Source organism: Caretta caretta, chromosome 26, assembly GCF_965140235.1.
Source record: "Caretta caretta isolate rCarCar2 chromosome 26, rCarCar1.hap1, whole genome shotgun sequence".
Taxonomy (NCBI): domain Eukaryota; kingdom Metazoa; phylum Chordata; order Testudines; family Cheloniidae; genus Caretta; species Caretta caretta.
Genome location: NC_134231.1, coordinates 14,343,732 through 14,361,244, shown reverse-complemented (window position 1 = coordinate 14,361,244; position 17,513 = coordinate 14,343,732). Strand labels below are relative to the sequence as shown.

At 62.2% G+C, this 17,513-nt stretch overlaps 1 protein-coding gene across 18 annotated transcripts in view; it reads left to right on the top strand.

The window, feature by feature from the left end:
- CAMK2B (calcium/calmodulin dependent protein kinase II beta) overlaps window positions 1-16,026 on the top strand; it is a 167,046-nt gene extending 151,020 nt beyond the window's left edge. For 9 of the 18 annotated variants that reach the window (XM_048829395.2, XM_048829393.2, XM_075123459.1 and 6 more), the window contains 6 exons: window positions 3,816-3,864; window positions 6,806-6,934; window positions 13,716-13,791; window positions 14,036-14,130; window positions 14,750-14,984; window positions 15,410-16,026. In XM_048829395.2, the coding sequence (XP_048685352.1) occupies window positions 3,816-3,864; window positions 6,806-6,934; window positions 13,716-13,791; window positions 14,036-14,130; window positions 14,750-14,982 (582 nt within the window). In that variant the 3' untranslated portion in view covers window positions 14,983-14,984; window positions 15,410-16,026. The remainder of the gene's footprint in view (window positions 1-3,815; window positions 3,865-6,805; window positions 6,935-13,715; window positions 13,792-14,035; window positions 14,131-14,749; window positions 14,985-15,409) is intronic. The other 9 variants (XM_048829401.2, XM_048829400.2, XM_048829399.2 and 6 more) reach the window with 2 other exon arrangements.
- Window positions 16,027-17,513: the final 1,487 nt, after the last annotated feature.

Sequence of the window (17,513 nt, the reverse complement as noted above, 5' to 3'; positions counted from 1 at the left end):
CTCCTTAAGAAGGACATTGTAACCCTGTGCAGGAAGAGAGGGTTGAGCGTTGGAAAGTTCACCAAAGCAGAGTTAATCGTGCAGCTGGAGGAGGATGACCGCTCTAAGGAACAGATTCCTGACCCCAACTGGGGCTATAGCAGGATCTGGGAGCAGCTGGAGTGGGAGCCAGGCATCCCCAAGACTCCTGTCCCCGACCAGACGAGGGTCTTCACGATCGGGTTCCCCATCCGGGGATCGGAGACGGACGGGATTGGAGCTGAGTCCGAGAGAGCAAGAGGACTGTGAGAGACAGCGAGAGCCCGAGAAAGAGCTGCAGAAGCAGCAGCAGCATGAACTGGCGGTGGTGGGGTGGAGAGGCCTAGGGGACCTCCCAGGGATGAGTGGGGATAGATCCCGGGGGGCCAGTTCCGCAGGGAACCTCGAGACTAAATTGCTGCCCCTGGTTAAGGAGGGGGGTGTGTGGATGCCACCTCACTGCCTTTGAGCAGGCTGGAGATTTGAACCAGGGGGACCCTGCGGAAAAGCCCCGGTGTCTAGCTCCCTTGCTGGGTCCCAAGGCCATAGACTCCGTCAGCCAGATGGGTGGGGAGGTGGACGGGCTCCCACTCCTGACCCCAACCTATGTGTCTGTGTGGAGTTTCCTGGGGCCAGGCCCCTCGGACCCCCAGTGGGAGCGGAAGGTGATGGTCAATGGGGAGACATTCCTGGGGTGGCGAGATCCTGGGACAGAGAGAACTGTGGTCAGGCCCTGGGTGGTGCAGCCTCAGAGGCTGAGGGGCTGTGTGAGCTGGGTGAGGGTCCCAGGGACGAAGCCCCTCGCCCTGCCTATGGCCCAGATCCCTGTGCAGACCCAGGAGGGGTGGGGCTGGCCGGCCGTTGGGGTGCTCCAGGACACCAGCTGCGAGACCCTGTTGTGGGGTGACTCTGTCTCTTTGGGACAGGATCCAGGCTCCCTGCTCCTGTAACTGCCAAGGGTTTGAATTTGAATCCAGGGAACCAATCGGCGGAGAGGGAAATGGTCAGTGAAAATGCAGATGACCTGGCTGGCAGGGGGGAGGATCGGCTAGGCTCAGGCTACCTGCCTGCCTGTAACCAGCCCCCTGGGGCTGGGTGGGACAGAGAGATGCTCTCTGCTCCCCTGCACACCGGAGAGGGGGGCTCAGGGGCTCAGGCTGGCTCTGGTGTAGTGAGGAAAGCAGGGAGCTCGCTGCCTACCCCACTGGGACAGCAAGGGCAGCGCTGAGCAAGGGGGGAGCTGAGACCCCAGCTGAGTGGGGGGAGACACAGTCAGGGCAGGGGATCTGTGGGGAGTGGCAAGGTGCTTGGTAAGGAAAGTCTGGATGAGCCTAGGCAGCCTTGTGAGCTGATGGCTGTGTCTAGTCAGCAGGGTGGGAAGGCGAGGAGAGTGGAAGATGAGTGTCCCTGGACCTTACCTGTTAGCTGGGTGGAGAAGTGGGACAGTGAAGGAAACGTGCCTGTGTCTGTCAGGGGTATTGACTTGCCTATGGAGGGGGCTACCCTGATCTCCAAGCAGTTGTCTGTGACCAGCCCTGTGTGCTGGGACCAGGGGAATGAGATCCCAACCTGTGTGCCTGGGAAAGGAGAAAGTGTGTCCGGCTCTTCTTTGTCTGTGGAGGAGACAGAAGGGGCCTTTCAGCCTGTGATGGTTGAGGGTCGTGCAGTTGTCTCAGAGCTGGTTCTGGATTCAGCTAAAGCCCAGGAAGGGAATGGTCCTAAGTTTGTGTCTGCTCGGGAGAATGGCCCTGTGTGAAGGTGATGTGATCGTGTTACCTACTGAGGGTGTGGAAACCTGTAGCAAGAAGGAAAAGATTCCTAAACTTGTGTGTGGCAAAGGGAAGGAGAATGCTTCTAACCTTTTATCTAGGAAGTTTCAGAGTAACAGCCATGTTAGTCTGTATTCGCAAAAAGAAAAGGAGGACTTGTGGCACCTTAGAGACTAACCAATTTATTTGAGCATAAGCTTTCGTGAGCTACAGCTCACTTCTTCGGATCTAGGAAGTCTGTCAGTTTGCCTGAACGGGGATTGTGTAGGAATCCGCCGGATGGGCCAGAGGTAATTCTGAATGTAAGGGAGACCCAGAAAGAGTCTGTTGTTGCTCAGGAAAGTGTTCCTCTAGAGAGCAAGCCCTCAGTGAAGAGGGTAAGAGCAGAATTTCTGTGAGGGGTGAATTGTTGCATAGAAAAGCCCTAGGGAAAGGAATCCTCATGGAGTCTTTGCAAGCAGTTTTCTGCAACTGAAGGGTGTGAAAGTGATTTAATCAAGAAAGTTTCAGTTCCTAACAGCCAGAAATTTTCGGTTGTGAATGGATCCACTGACTTTCCTGTTGAAGGATCCAGTGTGGATAGCTTTGAGAAGGTCTCAGATGGAGTGAAAGCTGTTAAGAAAGTTGAACATTATAACCTATAACCAAGTGGCTGTGTTGGGCCAGCTTGTTGGGGAGACAAGGTTGTTGAGAGAGGAATGTCTCCATGCTAGTTCTGTAAGTGAACAGTATGTGGCCCAGGTCAAGATGGGGGCTCTTAACCAAGAGAGCCCGAATTGCAGCCTTCCAGACTAGAGCGCTGGGAGAAGACCCGATCCCAGTTTGACCCCCGGGTGTTTTGGGGTGGCAAAACGGCATGGGCCGCATAAACCTTCTCACATGTGGCATGCGAGTGCTATCGACCACCCCCGACCTAAGGGAGGGCGTGAAACTGGAAGGGCCTGGTGTAACTCCCACCAAGGAACAGGAGAGATGCTGGGGCATCCATGGGAACGTTGGTGGCTTTGAACTTCCCCAGGTCACCGGCTAAAGTGACCCCGCTCAGTTCGGTCTCGAAGGGGGGAGAGATGTGACAAAGCGGGACTGTTCTTAATGTTTCCTCTGAATATTGTGGGGGTGCCTCAGTTTCCCCTATGCAGTTCTTAAGTATCTAGGTGGTGGGATAAGGGTGTATGATCATTGCAGAGCCCTAGAGGGCAGGTGTATGCAGGAGTCTAGACACAGAGAATGGCCGACACCCTGTTTCCTGGCCCTTCCTCCCTGCAAGGTGAGAGCTGAAGGGTTGGAGAACAAAAGAATCAGGTGACCTCCTGGCCTGGGACAGGGACAAAGCCCAGAGGAGGGGGGGCTGGAGGGAGTTTCAGTTTGGGGCTGGCTAGGGACATGGAGTGAAGTGCAGACATGGTTGTCTGGCTCCGGCCCCCCCCCGCCCCCAAAATGGACCCGGCTGAGGGGTCCTGTTCTCTGCACCTACAAGCTCTGTTTTAGACCATGTTCCTGTTGTCTAATAAACCTTCTGTTCTCCTGGCTGGCTGAGAGTCCCGTCTGACTACAAAGTTGGGGGGCAGGACCCTCTGGCTTCCCCAGGACCCCACCTGGGCGGACTTGCTTTGGGAAGCGCACGGAGGGGCAGAGGCTGCTGAATGCTCCGAGGTCAGACCCAGGAAGGTGGAGCCGGGGGAGCTGTGTGTCCTGCAGACAGGCTGCTCCCAGAGAGGAGACTTCCCCAGAGTCCTGCCTGGCTTCATGGGGAGCAGTTCCAGAGCATCGCCCGGGGACTCCGTGACAGCGGGGTACTGAAGGGGGTTGCCACATCACAGTTCTGCTGAGCATCACTCCCGGCTCAAGAGTGGGCAGGAGCGGGGCCCTAATAGACCACTCCCAGAGGGGCCACATGTGGGGCAGACGCAGGACAAGGCTCGTGGGTTGAGCTGGGGCCGTGGCTCTGGCCCGGACACCGGGGGACCCTGGCCCAGCCCTGCCTAACGCTCTCTCTGGTCTCTCTCCCTCTCCCGCCTGTCTTCGCAGGAATCGTCCGACAGCACCAACACCACCATAGAGGACGAGGACACGAAAGGTAACAGCCCCGCCAGCAGCCAGCCAGGTGCCCCCCAGGGCTGGCCGGGCAGCAAGGTGTGGCAGGCCGTGCCTGCCAGCTGGCATCTCTGCGTTAGCAGCCTTGAGTGATCAGCCAGGAGAAGGACAGTTGTGGGGTCGGCTGGGAGCGAGGGGGCAGAATGGGGGCCAAGCGGGGGGCCTGGGGAAGACGAGGGGGCAGAGACAGGAGAGGGGACACTGAACCAGAGACACTTCAATCCTGTGGGATCTAGGGGCAGTTTGGGGGGGTTCACCCAGCTTGGGGCACTGCCGTGGCTCAGAACTGGCAGGAGTCAGTAGAGAGGACCCGGAGCTGAATTCCATGGGTGAGTCCCAACGATACCTATCAAACGACGGGGTCTAAATTAGCTGTTACCACTCAAGAAAGAGATCTTGGAGTCCTTGCGGAGAGTTCTCTGATAACATCCACTCAATGTGCAGCGGCCGTCAAAATAACGAACAGAATGCTGGGAATCATTAAGAAAGGGATAGAAAATAGGACAGAAAATATCATATTGCCTCTATATAAATCCATGGTATGCCCACATCTGGAATACTGCATGCAGATGTGGTCGCCCCATCTCAAAAAAGATATATTGGAATTGGAAAAGGTTCAGAAAAGGAAAACACAAATGATGAGGGGGATGGAACAGCTTCCGTATGAAGAGTGATTAATAAGACTGGGACCTGTCAGATTGGAAAAGAGATGACTAAGGGGGGATATGCTTGAGGTCTATAAAATCATGCCTGGTGTGGAGAAAGTGATAGGGAAGTGTTATTTACTCCTTCTCATAACACAAGAACTAGGGTCATCAAAGGAAATTAATAGGCAGCAGGTTTAAAACACACAAAAGGAAGTATTTCTTCACACAATGCACAGTCAACCTGTGGAACTCCTTGCCAAAGGATATTATGAAGGCCAAGACTACAACAGGGTTCAAAAAAGAAATAGATAAGTTCATGGAGGATAGGTCCATCAATGCTATTAGCCAGGATGGGCAGAGATGGTGTCCCTAGCCTCTGTTTGCCAGAAGCTGGGAATGTGGAGCCTGTGGGGATTCTGGGACGGGGCTCCCTCTGCGTGTGCCGGGGTGGGGGGGTGAGTCTGGGATGGGGCTCGCTCTGCGTGTGCCGGGGGTGGGGGGGTGAGTCTGGGATGGGGCTCGCTCTGCGTGTGCCGGGGGTGGGGGGTTCTGGGAGGGGGCTCGCTCTGCGTGTGCCGGGGGGTCTGGGACAGGGTGCGCTGTTTGTGTGCCCTGGCTGGGCCGGAGTCTCTCTGCATGCCTTGGGCTGGAGCTTGCTGCATGCCGATGTGGCTGCCGTTGGGCTCCTCTCCTGTTCCCTGCCGGCACTGGGCTGGCCCGAGCTGGGACTCCCCCAGGGATCCAGGTCGACGTCCCCTTTTCCTGCAGGGCTGTGGGGCTTGGTTTTCAAACCGATTTTCTCTGCCGTTCCACAGCTCCTGCGCCCTAGGTACCTGGGCTGCGGGATCCCGGCCAGCATTCCCCACAGCCTCTGGTGGGTCTCTGGGTCACCAGCCCCATGTCAGAGAGCGGGCGATGCCACGGAGCGCCTGGGAGTCAGGGGCAGAGCCGGGCGTAGAACCCAGGAGTCCTGGCTCCCAGCCTGGGGCCTCAGTCTCTCTCTCTGTATTCATGCCCCCTCAGGGCTCCACGGTCATCTCTCCGCAGCCCGCAGTGTGAAACCCAGCGTTCCTCCTTTCCCTGGGATCTCTCCCTCTCCTGCTGTATCCGCTCGCTCTCCCCCACTCCCCCAGCCAAGAGCCCTGGTACAGCCCATCTCCTCTTGCCCTGTGTAAGTCACCGGGACTGCTCGTCCTGGGGGTGCAGGGCCTGCTCCCACACAGCCCGTCCAGCCACTCTCCCATCCCAAGTGGCCTCGTGGCCGGAGCGCTAGAAAACGTCCTGGGGGAACAACCCTGCCTGGGCCCCGGGGGGAACTCGTGGGGCTTTGCCATCTCGTGTGGGGCATCAGGCAGGCCCAGGGGCCCACAGTCAGTGTCCGACGGGGACGCAGCCGGGAAGTGGGATATCGGCTCCGGCAGGAGAGCCGTGCTGGGGCTGGCTGTCGTGCGGGTGGACGCAGGGCAGGACTCGCCTGGGATCCAGGGTTAGGGAGGGGATTATAATGGCTAGCCATGCCGAGGACAGGGCACCTAGAGGGCAGGGAGTAACCCCAGCCACTCTGCCCTGTTCAGCGGCTGCGGGGGCAGATACATCCCCTCCACCCCACCCCGGAGCACGCGAGGGCTGCCCTAAATCACACCCCAGCCTCTGGGCCTTTGCAAAGGGTGCAAAATTGTTGCGCTGCTCTCTGCTCCTGCCACATCCCTTCTGGTCTCCACTCTGCCGGGAGCTGGCACAGAGCCCTGTGTCTGGGCAGAGGGGCTGTCTGCACCAGGGGATGCCTGCCTGTGGCCCCTTTGTGCCCGCTCAGCTGGGCAGCATGGGGGCGTGGTCTGCGTTTAGCGTGTTAGGCGTTCATCTCGACGCAGTGAAGTGCCCCGGGAGCCTTTCCTTTCCGCCCGTCGCCTGCCCCCCACCCCTCGCCCAGACTGGGATGCAGGGGTGGGTTCTGGAGGACGAATGCAGCCTTCTCCTGCCGCAAGGCGACGACCTGGGCTAGCCCCTTGTGGCACCGAGGGGCTTTGCCACGGCAGGTTGGTTTTGGTATTAATACCAAGGGGTCCTTAGAGGGAAATTAGCGCCACGGAGTCCATAGTCTTGCTCCCTGTCCCTGACAGCACCGGGGAAGCCCTGCTCTTGGAAATCAATACAGACCCTCCTCCCACACCAGCTACTCCCACACCTGCTCCTCCCCTGCTTTCCTCCTGTCTGCCGCTTTTCCATTCCATTTGTTTTCTCATCCTTCTCTCCATTCTTTTGTCTGTCCTGTCCCAGCTGCCAGGTTCTCTGACATTTTATTCACGGTGAGGAGGGGCTCCGGGCCCCCGGATGCTGAAGGGCTGCAACCTACCACCAGCCAGCCCTGCCCATCTCCAGCTGTCACAAACCCTCCGCCTCCCCAGCGTAAGTAGCGGGTGTGACTGGGGCCTCTGTGGCAGAACAATCAGCCCTGCAGGTGACTGTCCCCTGGGGCTTGGGCAGGAGGTCCCGGTGTCCAGGAGCCAAGCTAGAGAGACGGATCTGCCGCCTCTCGTGCTTTGAGAGTGAGTCTTGCAATGGGTGCAGTTTTCCTGGAAGGCCCGGCTCCTGGAGACGCTCACGTTCAGTGCTGCCGGCGTAAGACAATCAAACAGGACGAGCCAGGCCCTCAGAATCCGGAACGTGGCCTCGTCAGACCTGACTGAGATTTCAAAAAAAAAGACCCAATGAAGGTTGGGTTCCATTTCGTTGCCGCCCGGTTTCTGTGCCTTTAGGTTACTTGCCAAGCTTTTCTCCACAAGGCAGGTGATGCCGGTGGCGGGAAAGCTGAGCCTTTATTGGTAATCACCTGCCTCCAGGAGCTGGGGCTTCAAGAGAGAGCAAACATCGCGAGACTCGCTCTAAAGCCCCTGCCATGCTGCCCCCCTCCCCAGCACGACCTCTTCCCTTTCATCTCTGCCCTCGGCCCGTTCCTACAGTACTTGTCTGAAGTCAGCCGGCATTTCCCCTGGGATGCTGCCTGAACTCTTCCCTAAACCCCAGGGGAGCAGAGCTGAGCATTTCTCTCCCCACTTCATCAGGAACTTGTTTGCTGGCTTAGCCTCCTGCTGCCTTGCGCCCCTCCAAACAGCAGCGTTATAAGCTGGATTTGCCAGGATCGCTCCCTTCTATTGATCGTCCCAGTACCAGCCTCCAGACTCGTGCACGAGAGGTCACTGTATTATTTGTATTACTGGCACGTCCACGTGCCCCAGGACGCCACTGCGCCAGGCGCTGTACAGACACGGAGCAAAAGAGGGGGTTAATCATTACCATCCCCAGAATGGCAAGGTACCACTGTGCGCCCGGCCCAAGTCACGCAGCGAGTCCATTGCAGGGCTGGGGTTCGAAGCCAGGTGTTCTTGGCTCTCAGCCCCCTAGGGAGCCCTGACACTAAACCACAGACCAATCCCATTCCCCAGGGTCATAGGCAGAGCGCAGGGCACGCTGGCTATCGGAACCAGTGCGGCTGGGCCAGCCAACTCAAAAAGCCCCCTGGCCTCCCCGCAGCTCCGGGCTCTTCCCCGCACTCCTCCTCTCCGTCACGCTTCCATTCCACCTGTCTCCTCATCCTTCTCTCGTCTGTCCCATCCCAGCCACCAAGTTCTCTGATATTTTAAGCACGGTGAGGAAGGGCTCTGGGCCCCCGGACACTGAGGGGCCGCAGCCTACCGTAAGCCAGCCCTGCCCGTCTCCAGCCGTGGCGAACCCGCTTGTTCCCCAGCGTAAGTAGCAGGGCTGGGGGGCCTGCGGCTCGGCACTGGAAGCGCTGTGCTTGTTTCTGTGGTCGCCATGACCGGGTGAAGTCGCCCGTCGGGTGCCTCCCAGCGGCATGCGGTGGGGACTACGGCTCATCTGCCCCTTTGCTAGCTTCTTTCGGGGCTCCTGGTCTGAGCGCCGGGCATTTGTTCTGTGCTCTGTGTGTGGAGGCCGAGCTGGACACCACTTGTGGGGACTCCCCTGTCCTTAGCCTTGAGCCTGCCATCCCAGGGCAGCCAGCCGGGGACGTTGCCCCGAGCATTGCCACCGCTCTGAGCCTGGGCAATTCCCCTTGGTCCGATGGCAGCTGACAGCCCCGGTTCTAGTCAGGCGTGCCTGCTGGGATTGGGCAAGCAACGGGCCCCAGGGTTTTCCAGCGGGACCCAATCACTGTCCCTCTTCCGGGCCAAAGCAAAGGCCTCTAGACATGCTCTGTCTCCTTTGGCTTGAAAGGAACCGGGCCCCTTCTGGTGCGGTTCTGCCCACCGCAGCCCCTCACCAAGGCGGGGCCGGCTAGGTCCCAACGTGGGCATCCGCCACCCCCATTTCACCGCTGCCGAATGGTGCCCGGGCCAGGAGCTGGCCTCCCTTCGCTGGGCTAAACAGCAACAGGGTGTGCCCACCCCACGCCCGCTGCAGAGCTGAGTGCCGCAGCAACCACAGTGCCCGCCTGGCAATGCTGCGCCATGAGCCCTGCACACAGTTGGAGCAAAGCCGGTGCGGGCCGCTCCGCTCCCCATAAGCCACCCCACCACGGGGATGGGGGGGTCAGGGCTGGGGCCCCTCGCTCCTTTCCAGCATGGTGCCAAGGGCCGGCAGGGCAGGTATCAAGGCTTCTCCTGCTGGTTTTTGCCTTTAGAAGCAGGCTCGTCCCTGACTCGGTGGTGCTGTCTTTGGGGCGGGGGGGGGGGGCGTCTCGGGGCACATCTCCCACCAAAGAGGGGCCATTTGTGTCCAGCTAAAACACTAGCTTGAGCTAAAACTCTCCGGCTGGGGCTGGAACAAACTCATCCCTGCAGGTCGGGCACCGAGGGGAGCCAGGAACATGCAGTCCCCAGTGGATTACCAGGGCCATAAACAAAAGCGGGGGGCTTTCACCAGCCCTCCCCTTCCCGAACCCCTCCCTGGCACCTCGATCACAGCCCTGCGTGGTCTGGGCTCCGGAGAGCTGGATTTTTGAAGGTAAAAACAACCAGCGCTCTCCCCTTTTCGGCTCCTCTGCTCAGCCGGAAGGTGCTGGGGAGAGACCCGTGCCCGAGGGGCTCCGCCCGGCCTCGGTGCTGCCGTGACTGGGTCTGGCGGGGAGGGCATGCGTCCCAGGCCAGGTGAATCCCGTCTTTCCCTGGGCTCCTCCCCGTGTCACTTTTCCATTCCATGCATCTTCTCACCCATCTCTCGGCCTTCCCGGCCCAGCCGCCAGGTTCTCTGACCTTTTGAACACGGTGAGGAGGGGCTCCGGGCCCCCGGACACTGCCGCCAGCCAGCCCTGCCCATCTCCAGCTGTCACGAACCCTCTGCCTCCCCAGCGTAAATAGTGGGGCTTGGGGAGGGGGGCTGCGGCTCGACCTCAGTCACCCAGCTTGGATCCGCCCTGAAATCTGCCCTGGCAGCTGCCCCGGGGCTGGGTCTCAGTGTGTCCTCTCCTGGCACGGAGCCCAAACCCGTCCGCAATGCCCAGGTGGGAACCAGTGGGCTGGCACGGCAGCATGGAGGGCCACTGGCAGAGTCGGGGGGCGGAGCGGGGGTATCAGAGAGGGCTGCTGGGTCAGGACTGAGGGGCGTCGGCAGAGCTGTTTGGGGAGGCCAGGGCTGGGCTAGCAGGGGGCTGCGGGTCAGGACTGAGGGGCGTCGGCAGAGCTGTGTTGGGACATGCTGGCGGGAGGAGAGTTTTGCTCAGTTCAGGTTCACACTTGTTTCCCTGGAGCGCTGGGCTCCGGGCTCCTGCCCAGCCGCCGGAGAGGCGGGTGTCCTGGGCACCGGGAGTCCCGGCGCGGATCGTTTACAGGGCTGGATGACAGGGGCAGACACAGGGAATGGGAGCTGCCGTGCCCGGCAGCTAGCACTGAGCCAGGGGTGGGGAGCTGAGCAGAGAGGAGCAGGCATGGCCGGCAGGCTCCCAGGTAAGGGCTGGTTTGGCTGGGGCCGGGGAAGGATTTGAGGAGTCTCTGGAGCGGGCTGGGGTGGGGACAGAGCGTTCCCTTCCCCTGAAGGCTCTGCTGGGTGCTAAGGACGATTAGCCGGAGCTGATGTGGAGGGGCAGGGATTTGAATTAACTCAGGGGTGGGGGGCAGACCCGGGGCAGGGGAGCAAGGCTCAGTAGGGGTTGTGGCACTCGCCCCAGGAGGGCATGCTGGGTGGTTTCTGGGCAGCGAGGACTGGTGCTGGCTGGCTGATCCCAAGAGGGTATGGGCTGTTCAACCCGGGGCCCAGGGCGCAAGGTCCCTCCCGCAGGGCAGGGCTGATGTCCTGATACGGCCGTTCAGGGGGCCTAGTTCTGCTCCCGTCTGCGTGGTGTGAATCTGAGAGAGGAGCTGGGGTTACAGCACAAGGGCTCAACCCCAAGGGCCCCTCGCATCTCCTCTTCCTCGAAAGTGTCAAGGCCCTGGGCTGGGACCCTGGCATCCAGCTGGGCCCGGACACGGCATGCGCCGCGTGGTGCTGAGCGGGAGGGGGCTGTAGTGCGTGGGCTGGGTGCGGGAGGAGCAAAGGTTACCAATGCCATTGGAAATGAGGGCAGCGAGGCAGGGAGGCTGCAGGGGAGAAGGCTCTTGCGCCCACGCTGTGGAGGGGACCGGGAGGCTGGAGCCAGAGCAGGGGCAGGGATGGCGAGCCAGCGGGTCTGGGGACCAGCCTGGAGAGCACGTAGGGTAGCACCTGGGTCCGGGTGAGGAAGTGAGCAGCGGAGGGCAGGGGGCCTGTGGGGGAAGCCCCATAGGCAGGGAGTTAGGAGGGCCTGGGGATTTCAGCAGTGGGGCAGTCGCATGGAGGGCCCCAGGCAAGAAGGATGGGTGCAGGCTCTCGGGGGGGGTGGGGGGGGGAGTGTGTTGGGCAGAGGAGCGGGGATGGGCTTGCCCCTGGGAAGTCCCTGCTGGATGTTCCTGTGGGTCTGGGCCAGGCCTCGCTCACCCTATCCCTCTCCAATGGTCAAGGGAGCCAGGAGAAGCCTGGCACACGGCGCCCAGAGGGGCCGCAGCGTCCCACGCCCCCTGGGCCTGCCTGTCCATAGAGATCGGCTGGCCTGAGGGTTTGGCTCTAGTTGCAGCTGTCCAGCCCTGGGGTCAGTGTGTCTGTGCGGGGAGCTGTCCTGGTCTAACCACAGCAGTATTGTCAGCCTGAGCTGGGTACCTGGACCGTGGCTACAATAACATGACTTGTAACTAATAACTGAGCCGTCAGTTCCCCACGCAGACCCACCCAGAGACCTGCAGCCCCAAAATGCTATTCACACGCACCTGGCTCCACCGGGCCGTGTGGCTTAGAGGGGCTTTCTTAGACACTTCCGAAAAATACTATCAAGCCATTCTAGAAATCAGTGGGGGAGCCCCATCTGGCTCTGGTGGGCAGGACCAGGCCCCCCAGCTCAGTGCACAATGGGAACGAACAAGGGCCTGGAATAACACTCCTGTGACGAGCGATTTAAAGGACTGGGCTCATTTCCCTTCGTGAGGCGACAAATAAAAGGGGACCGGCTAAAAGCATATAAAACAATGGCCGAGCTAGAGCAGGGGAAGCGTCTGTTCTCCCATCTCCAAACACAAGAACAAGGCGACATTCAGGGACACTGAAATTCAAAACCGATAAAGGGAGCTGCTTTGTCACACCGTTAGCCGGTGGAACTCCCTGCCACTGGAAGCAGTTGAGGCCAAGAACAAGAGTCAAAAAGGATGAGACGGTTATGTGGCTAACAAGAACCTCCAGAGTCAGCACAGTTAATGGCAGCGAATTTGAGAAGGGATAGCAAAGCTCGTGCTTCAGGGCTAAAACCAGCCTCAGGCAGGGATGGAGGGAGACGGATTAGCCCCCATCTGCCACTGTTGGCTTCTGCTGAACCATCTGGGGCTGGCCACTGATGCAGCCAGGAGCCCGGATGAGACGGGCCATGACTGTGTAACTCCTCCGTGTGGGCCAGCTGGCCCTTCACCCTTGCCCGCGGCAGGTGGGACATGCTCTGCCTTGGCACCTGCTGGTATTGATGCCTGGTGTGCCTCCCGTGTATTCCCCCAGCTATGCTGGGCAGGGAGGGGGTGTCCCCACACATCACTCCTTGCAGGGGCTGTTCTGTGGGTGAGCAGGGACCATGGCCAGACAGCGAGAGAAAGGGGAACCGGGGTGCCTGGCAAGAAGAGCCCCTCTGGGGCAGGCTCCAGGCCCCTAGGAGCTTTGAGGCCGGGGGTGCCGGCTAGAGAGGGGTTAGACTAGAACCCCCCACTGCACTGGATTGAAGTGTCTCAGGGCCTGCATCTCCCCTCCCTCGCCCCGCTGTGACTGGGAGCAGGGCAGGATGCCCTGACCCCAACCCCTGCCCCCTGGAGAGGCTCAGCTCCGCTCTGCCCCAGCACAGGAGGGCACAAGGGGCAGGGCTGGCTGGCTGCCAGGCCCGTGGGGAAGGAGGGGGGATCCCAGCAGGGCCCGGGGGCAGGAAATGGATGCCGCGGGGCAGGCCAGAAGTTTCCGAGCGCCGCTCCGAGGAGCCAGCCTTGGCGGGGAGCTGAGCCGCGGCTCTGCTGCATAATGCATGGGCGCTGAGCTAAATGGGTCACCTGGGCTTCTCCCAGGCCCCCTTCCTCCCCCCAGGCCTGCTTCACAGCGATGGGGGTCAGGCATGGAGCACGGGGGGGTGGTTTGTGGCATGGGCTGCAGGAGGGCTATAGGGCTTGGCTGGGCAAGGGGCACCAGAGGGGTGGGCATGGGGCATGGGAGGGCTGTGGTGGGCATAGGGTGCAGCAGGCTTGTGGCTTTGGGCTGGGAATGGGGCGTGGGAGGTTTCTGGACCCGGGCTGGATATGGGGCACAGGGGAGCTGGTGGGCATGGGGCGCGGGAGGGTTATGGGGCTGGGCCGGGAGGGTGTGAGGAAGGGACGCGAGCTGACTGGTTTTTCAGGGCATGCTGCTCTGGTGGGCGGTGCCCGGTTGTGGGCCCTGGAGGCAGAAGCCCTGGGGGCGCCCACCAGGCAGGGCCAGAGCGGGCGTCCCCCGTATGCACCCCCCAGACACACACCCACACACACAGCGCCTCGGCCAGGGCGGAAGGGGGCGGGCCCGTGTGCCGGGCTCTGCCGCGGACCAGCAGATGGTGGGTCGCGATGAGCCAGCCCACCCGTGGGTAACGGCCAGGTCTGGCCCAGGGGGCCACGAGCTCCCCACGGTGCCCGCCCCCTGCTGACACCCCCCGTTCTCCGCCCTGCAGCCCGCAAGCAGGAAATCATCAAGATCACCGAGCAGCTGATCGAGGCCGTGAACAACGGGGACTTCGAGGCCTACGCGTGAGTCCCCGGGGGCCGAGCGGGGCTGGGTGGGGGGCTCAGCGGGCGGCCTGGGTAAGGGCCCCACCCCACCCCCCGGGCCATGCTGAGAGCCAAGCCCAGGCGGGGGAGGAGGCAGGGGCCCTGCCCACCAGGTGGGGAGATGGGGGGTCCCGGCGGAGGGGCAGCGGGTTCTCTCTGGGTGGGGCTGGGGCGCGGCCAGGCGCCCTGCCCGGTGGCTCACCGCCCAGCTCTTCCCTTCTAGGAAGATCTGCGACCCAGGCCTGACGTCATTCGAACCCGAAGCCCTGGGCAACCTGGTTGAGGGGATGGACTTCCACCGATTCTACTTCGAAAACTGTGAGTGAGCGTGCCCGCTGCCAGGGCCGGGCTGGGCCCCCCGGAGCCTGCACCCAGGGGTGCTGACGGCCAGCCCAGCTCGGCCTCCAGGCTCACCTTGGCCAGCCCAGCGCAGGGTTCGGGGGCCTGCTGGCTGGGCTTGGCTCAGTGCCCGGGGTTGCTGGCAGCCGGCCCAGCACGGTGCCCAGTGGTCGTATCGGCCAGCACGGCACAGGACTTGGGGGGACCTGCCCCCTGGCCCCTCTTGGCGCTCAGAGGTCCTGCTGGCTGGCCTGGCTTGGCGCCCAGGGGTCCTGTCAGCCCAACCCAGCTCAGCACCCAGGATCCTTCTGGCTGGGCCCTGGCCCTTGATTTGATGCTCAGAGCAAGACGCCTCCTGACTCTGACTCAGTGGGCCTCACCACAGCCCTGCCCCCAAGACCTGCCCCCTCCCCATGATCCTCCAAGAGCTGCCCCCACCCCAGGGCCCCCCCGTGACCTGCCCCCACCCCAGGACTCCCCACGACCCGCCCAGGCTGTAATCGCGTTCCCTGGGCTCACCTCTGGTCCCTTGGGCCCGTCCCCCTGGCCCGGGGGTGCAGGCCGCCCCCCGGCTCACAGAGGCTCTCTGCCTCCCCAGTGTTATCCAAAAACAACAAGCCCATCCACACGACCATCCTGAACCCCCACGTGCACGTGATCGGGGAGGACGCCGCCTGCATCGCCTACATCCGCCTGACGCAGTACATCGACGGGCAGGGCCGCCCCCGCACCAGCCAGTCCGAGGAGACCCGCGTCTGGCACCGCCGTGACGGCAAGTGGCAGAACGTCCACTTCCACTGCTCGGGGGCACCCGTGGCACCGTTGCAGTGAAGGTGAGGCCAGGGCCCGAGCGACCCCCCTCCCCCCCCCCCGCCGGGCGGACCACCCTCACCCCCACCGGTGCCGCTCCAGGGATGGTGCGACCAGAACCAGCCCCTGCTGACCCAGCCCTGCTTTGGGCTGGCAGAGGGGGCTGTGCCCACGAGGAGGGACCCTCGACGGGGTGGGTCAGCAGGTCTGGTTCTGGTGGAAGCCCCCAGCAGGAGCAGCTAGGCCCGGTCTACAGTAGGAAGCTCTGCTGGCTTGGAGAGTGACAAGACTCCCCTCCTGCTACGGCAGCCAAACCCTGGTGTAGACGCAGCCTGCGGCCGGGGCAGAGCCCCTGGGGCCTCCCGCTGCGTCTGCCCCGGGGGCCGTCCCAGCACGGGCTCTGCGGGGTGGGCACGGCCCACGGCATGTGTGTGTTTGTGTCTTGCAGAGCTACCGCTGGCTGTTTTGGTTTCGTCCCGAAGGAGACGGTGATTTGAGCTGAGCCGCTAGCCGGGAGCAGCGGTGCCGAGCACGCGCCCGCATGCACGTGTCCCCCCCTCCCCCTGCCCCTTTCCAGTGCCTGTGTTTGCAGAAAAAAACCCAACAAAACCAACAAAAAAATCAACAGCAACAAAAAAAAAACCAACCAATCAACCCCGCCCCAGCCCAAGCCCGGCCGTGACCTCTCCAGACCCAGCCGCCCCCTCTCCCCAGCGCCCCCCGTGTCCGTCCAGCCAGGTGAACGGGTGTTGCGATGAAAATGTTCCAAAACTCTGATACAAACCTTCCTTCCAAAGCCCCGCGCCGCCCGCCCCCCGCGCTGCCCGCCCCCGCGCTGAGCGGCGCTCCGCCGAGACGACTTGCATTCTCTGTCGAAGCATGGACCTTCCCCGTGGTCGTGTCCCGTGGTCGTGTTTGCGCTTGGACATCTGTGACCTGTTTTTCGAACCGTTCCTCGACAGCGGACTCTGCTCCCGAGCGCTCGGGCATCCCCGGATCTTCCCCTTCTAGCTGTGCTTGTGGATTGTTCTGATGACGATGACGATGATATTACTATTCTTCGGACGCCTCGTTCGTTTCTTCTTTGGTGGGTTTGGTCGCTGGAGCCGTGGCTTTGCTGGGCCTGGATGCCCACTCCGGCCCCCCGCTAGCCGACGGCTGGCTTTCCCTATACACCGCCGACCAGGGGGGGGAGAAGGGGGTGTTGCGAAGTGGAGATATGCCAAATTCTTGCCAAGGCCCAGATCTTGTGAGATGAACCCACTCCCCCGACCCCCTCGCCTGCAGGTGGCATGGCTGTGCCGGGATTTGCTCAGGGACGGTCCCGAGGTGGTGGGGAGTGGCGGAGCTTGGAGGCCTGGCACGGGGGTGACACGCCAAGGCCTCTCTCTCGGCTATTGCTGGACGCTGAATTTCCAGAGGGACGGGCAGGGCGGGGAGGCCCTAGGTGGAGCGCAGAGTGCAGCAGGGCCAATCCTGCTCCCCCAGCGGCCGCAGGGGATCTCCAGCGTCCCAGCAGCCCAGTCCCAGGGGAGCCGTGGTCTCCAGCTAAGCCCACCTCTGGCCAGCGCTCCGTCAGATTCCCCGCAGGGGAGAGGAAACCAAACGGGGGTTTCTCTGGTCCTGTCTCCAGCTCGAAGGCCTGGGCTCTGGGGCTGGACTCCCTCAAAAGCGAGGGGCTGAGCTGCCCTTCCACGTGCCTGCTGCATCTGGGTCCCCTCCTCCTCCTCGCCCTGTCCATGTTCAATGAGCCGGTGCCCCCCATCCCAGCTCAGCCCCTTGCCACTGCTGCCCCCGGGATGTTCGATTGGCCCCTCTCCCAGAGAGGGGTTGGCTGGACAGTCCGGGCTGAGTCACAGGTAGGGGCAAAGGGGACAGGCTGGGGCTGGGGTGTTGAACGGGCACAAGGGGCCAACAGTGGGCTCCCCCCCTCGTCAGCGCCCGACCTCTGCTCTGTGGAGCCAGCTGGGCTTACAGCCCCTCAGCGTGTTGGTGAGCCCGGCCTTGTCCCGTTTGCTGCCATGGCCGGCTGTGCCCATGGGCCGTGTGAGTGCCAGGCGACGTACCCGCGTGGGGCGCGCTCCAGAGGTCCCAGTTGAAGTGGCCTTTGGGGAATGGGTTGGGAAAGACCCTGGCACCACTGAGGTCTTGGGCAGGGGGCTCGTTCCTGGAGCCCTGCAGCCTTGCTCCCAGCTGGGCCGCTGGCTCTGTGGGATGGGGCTGGCCGTGTGCCCTGGCAGGGCTCGCTCAGTGGGGTCCTTGGAGCCGCGTGGCGCCCGCGAGGCAAGCCCAGGTTTGGTGTGGGAGGCAGGGACGGAGCCTGTGGCTCCTGACTCCCTGGGCAGCTTGGCGCACATGCGATGGCTCAGGGATCCCCGTCTCCCATGGCATGAGCAGGGGGCAGAGTGTTTGGGCACAGAGACGGGTCACAGGCAGGTGGGCGGGGCTTCTGGAGGTGGCAGGGTTTTGGGGGTGGCGCTGGGGGTAGGTGGGGGCAGTAAGGGTGGGGCAGGAGGAAGGGGGTGGTCCAATGCGGTGAGCAGGTGGGGCAG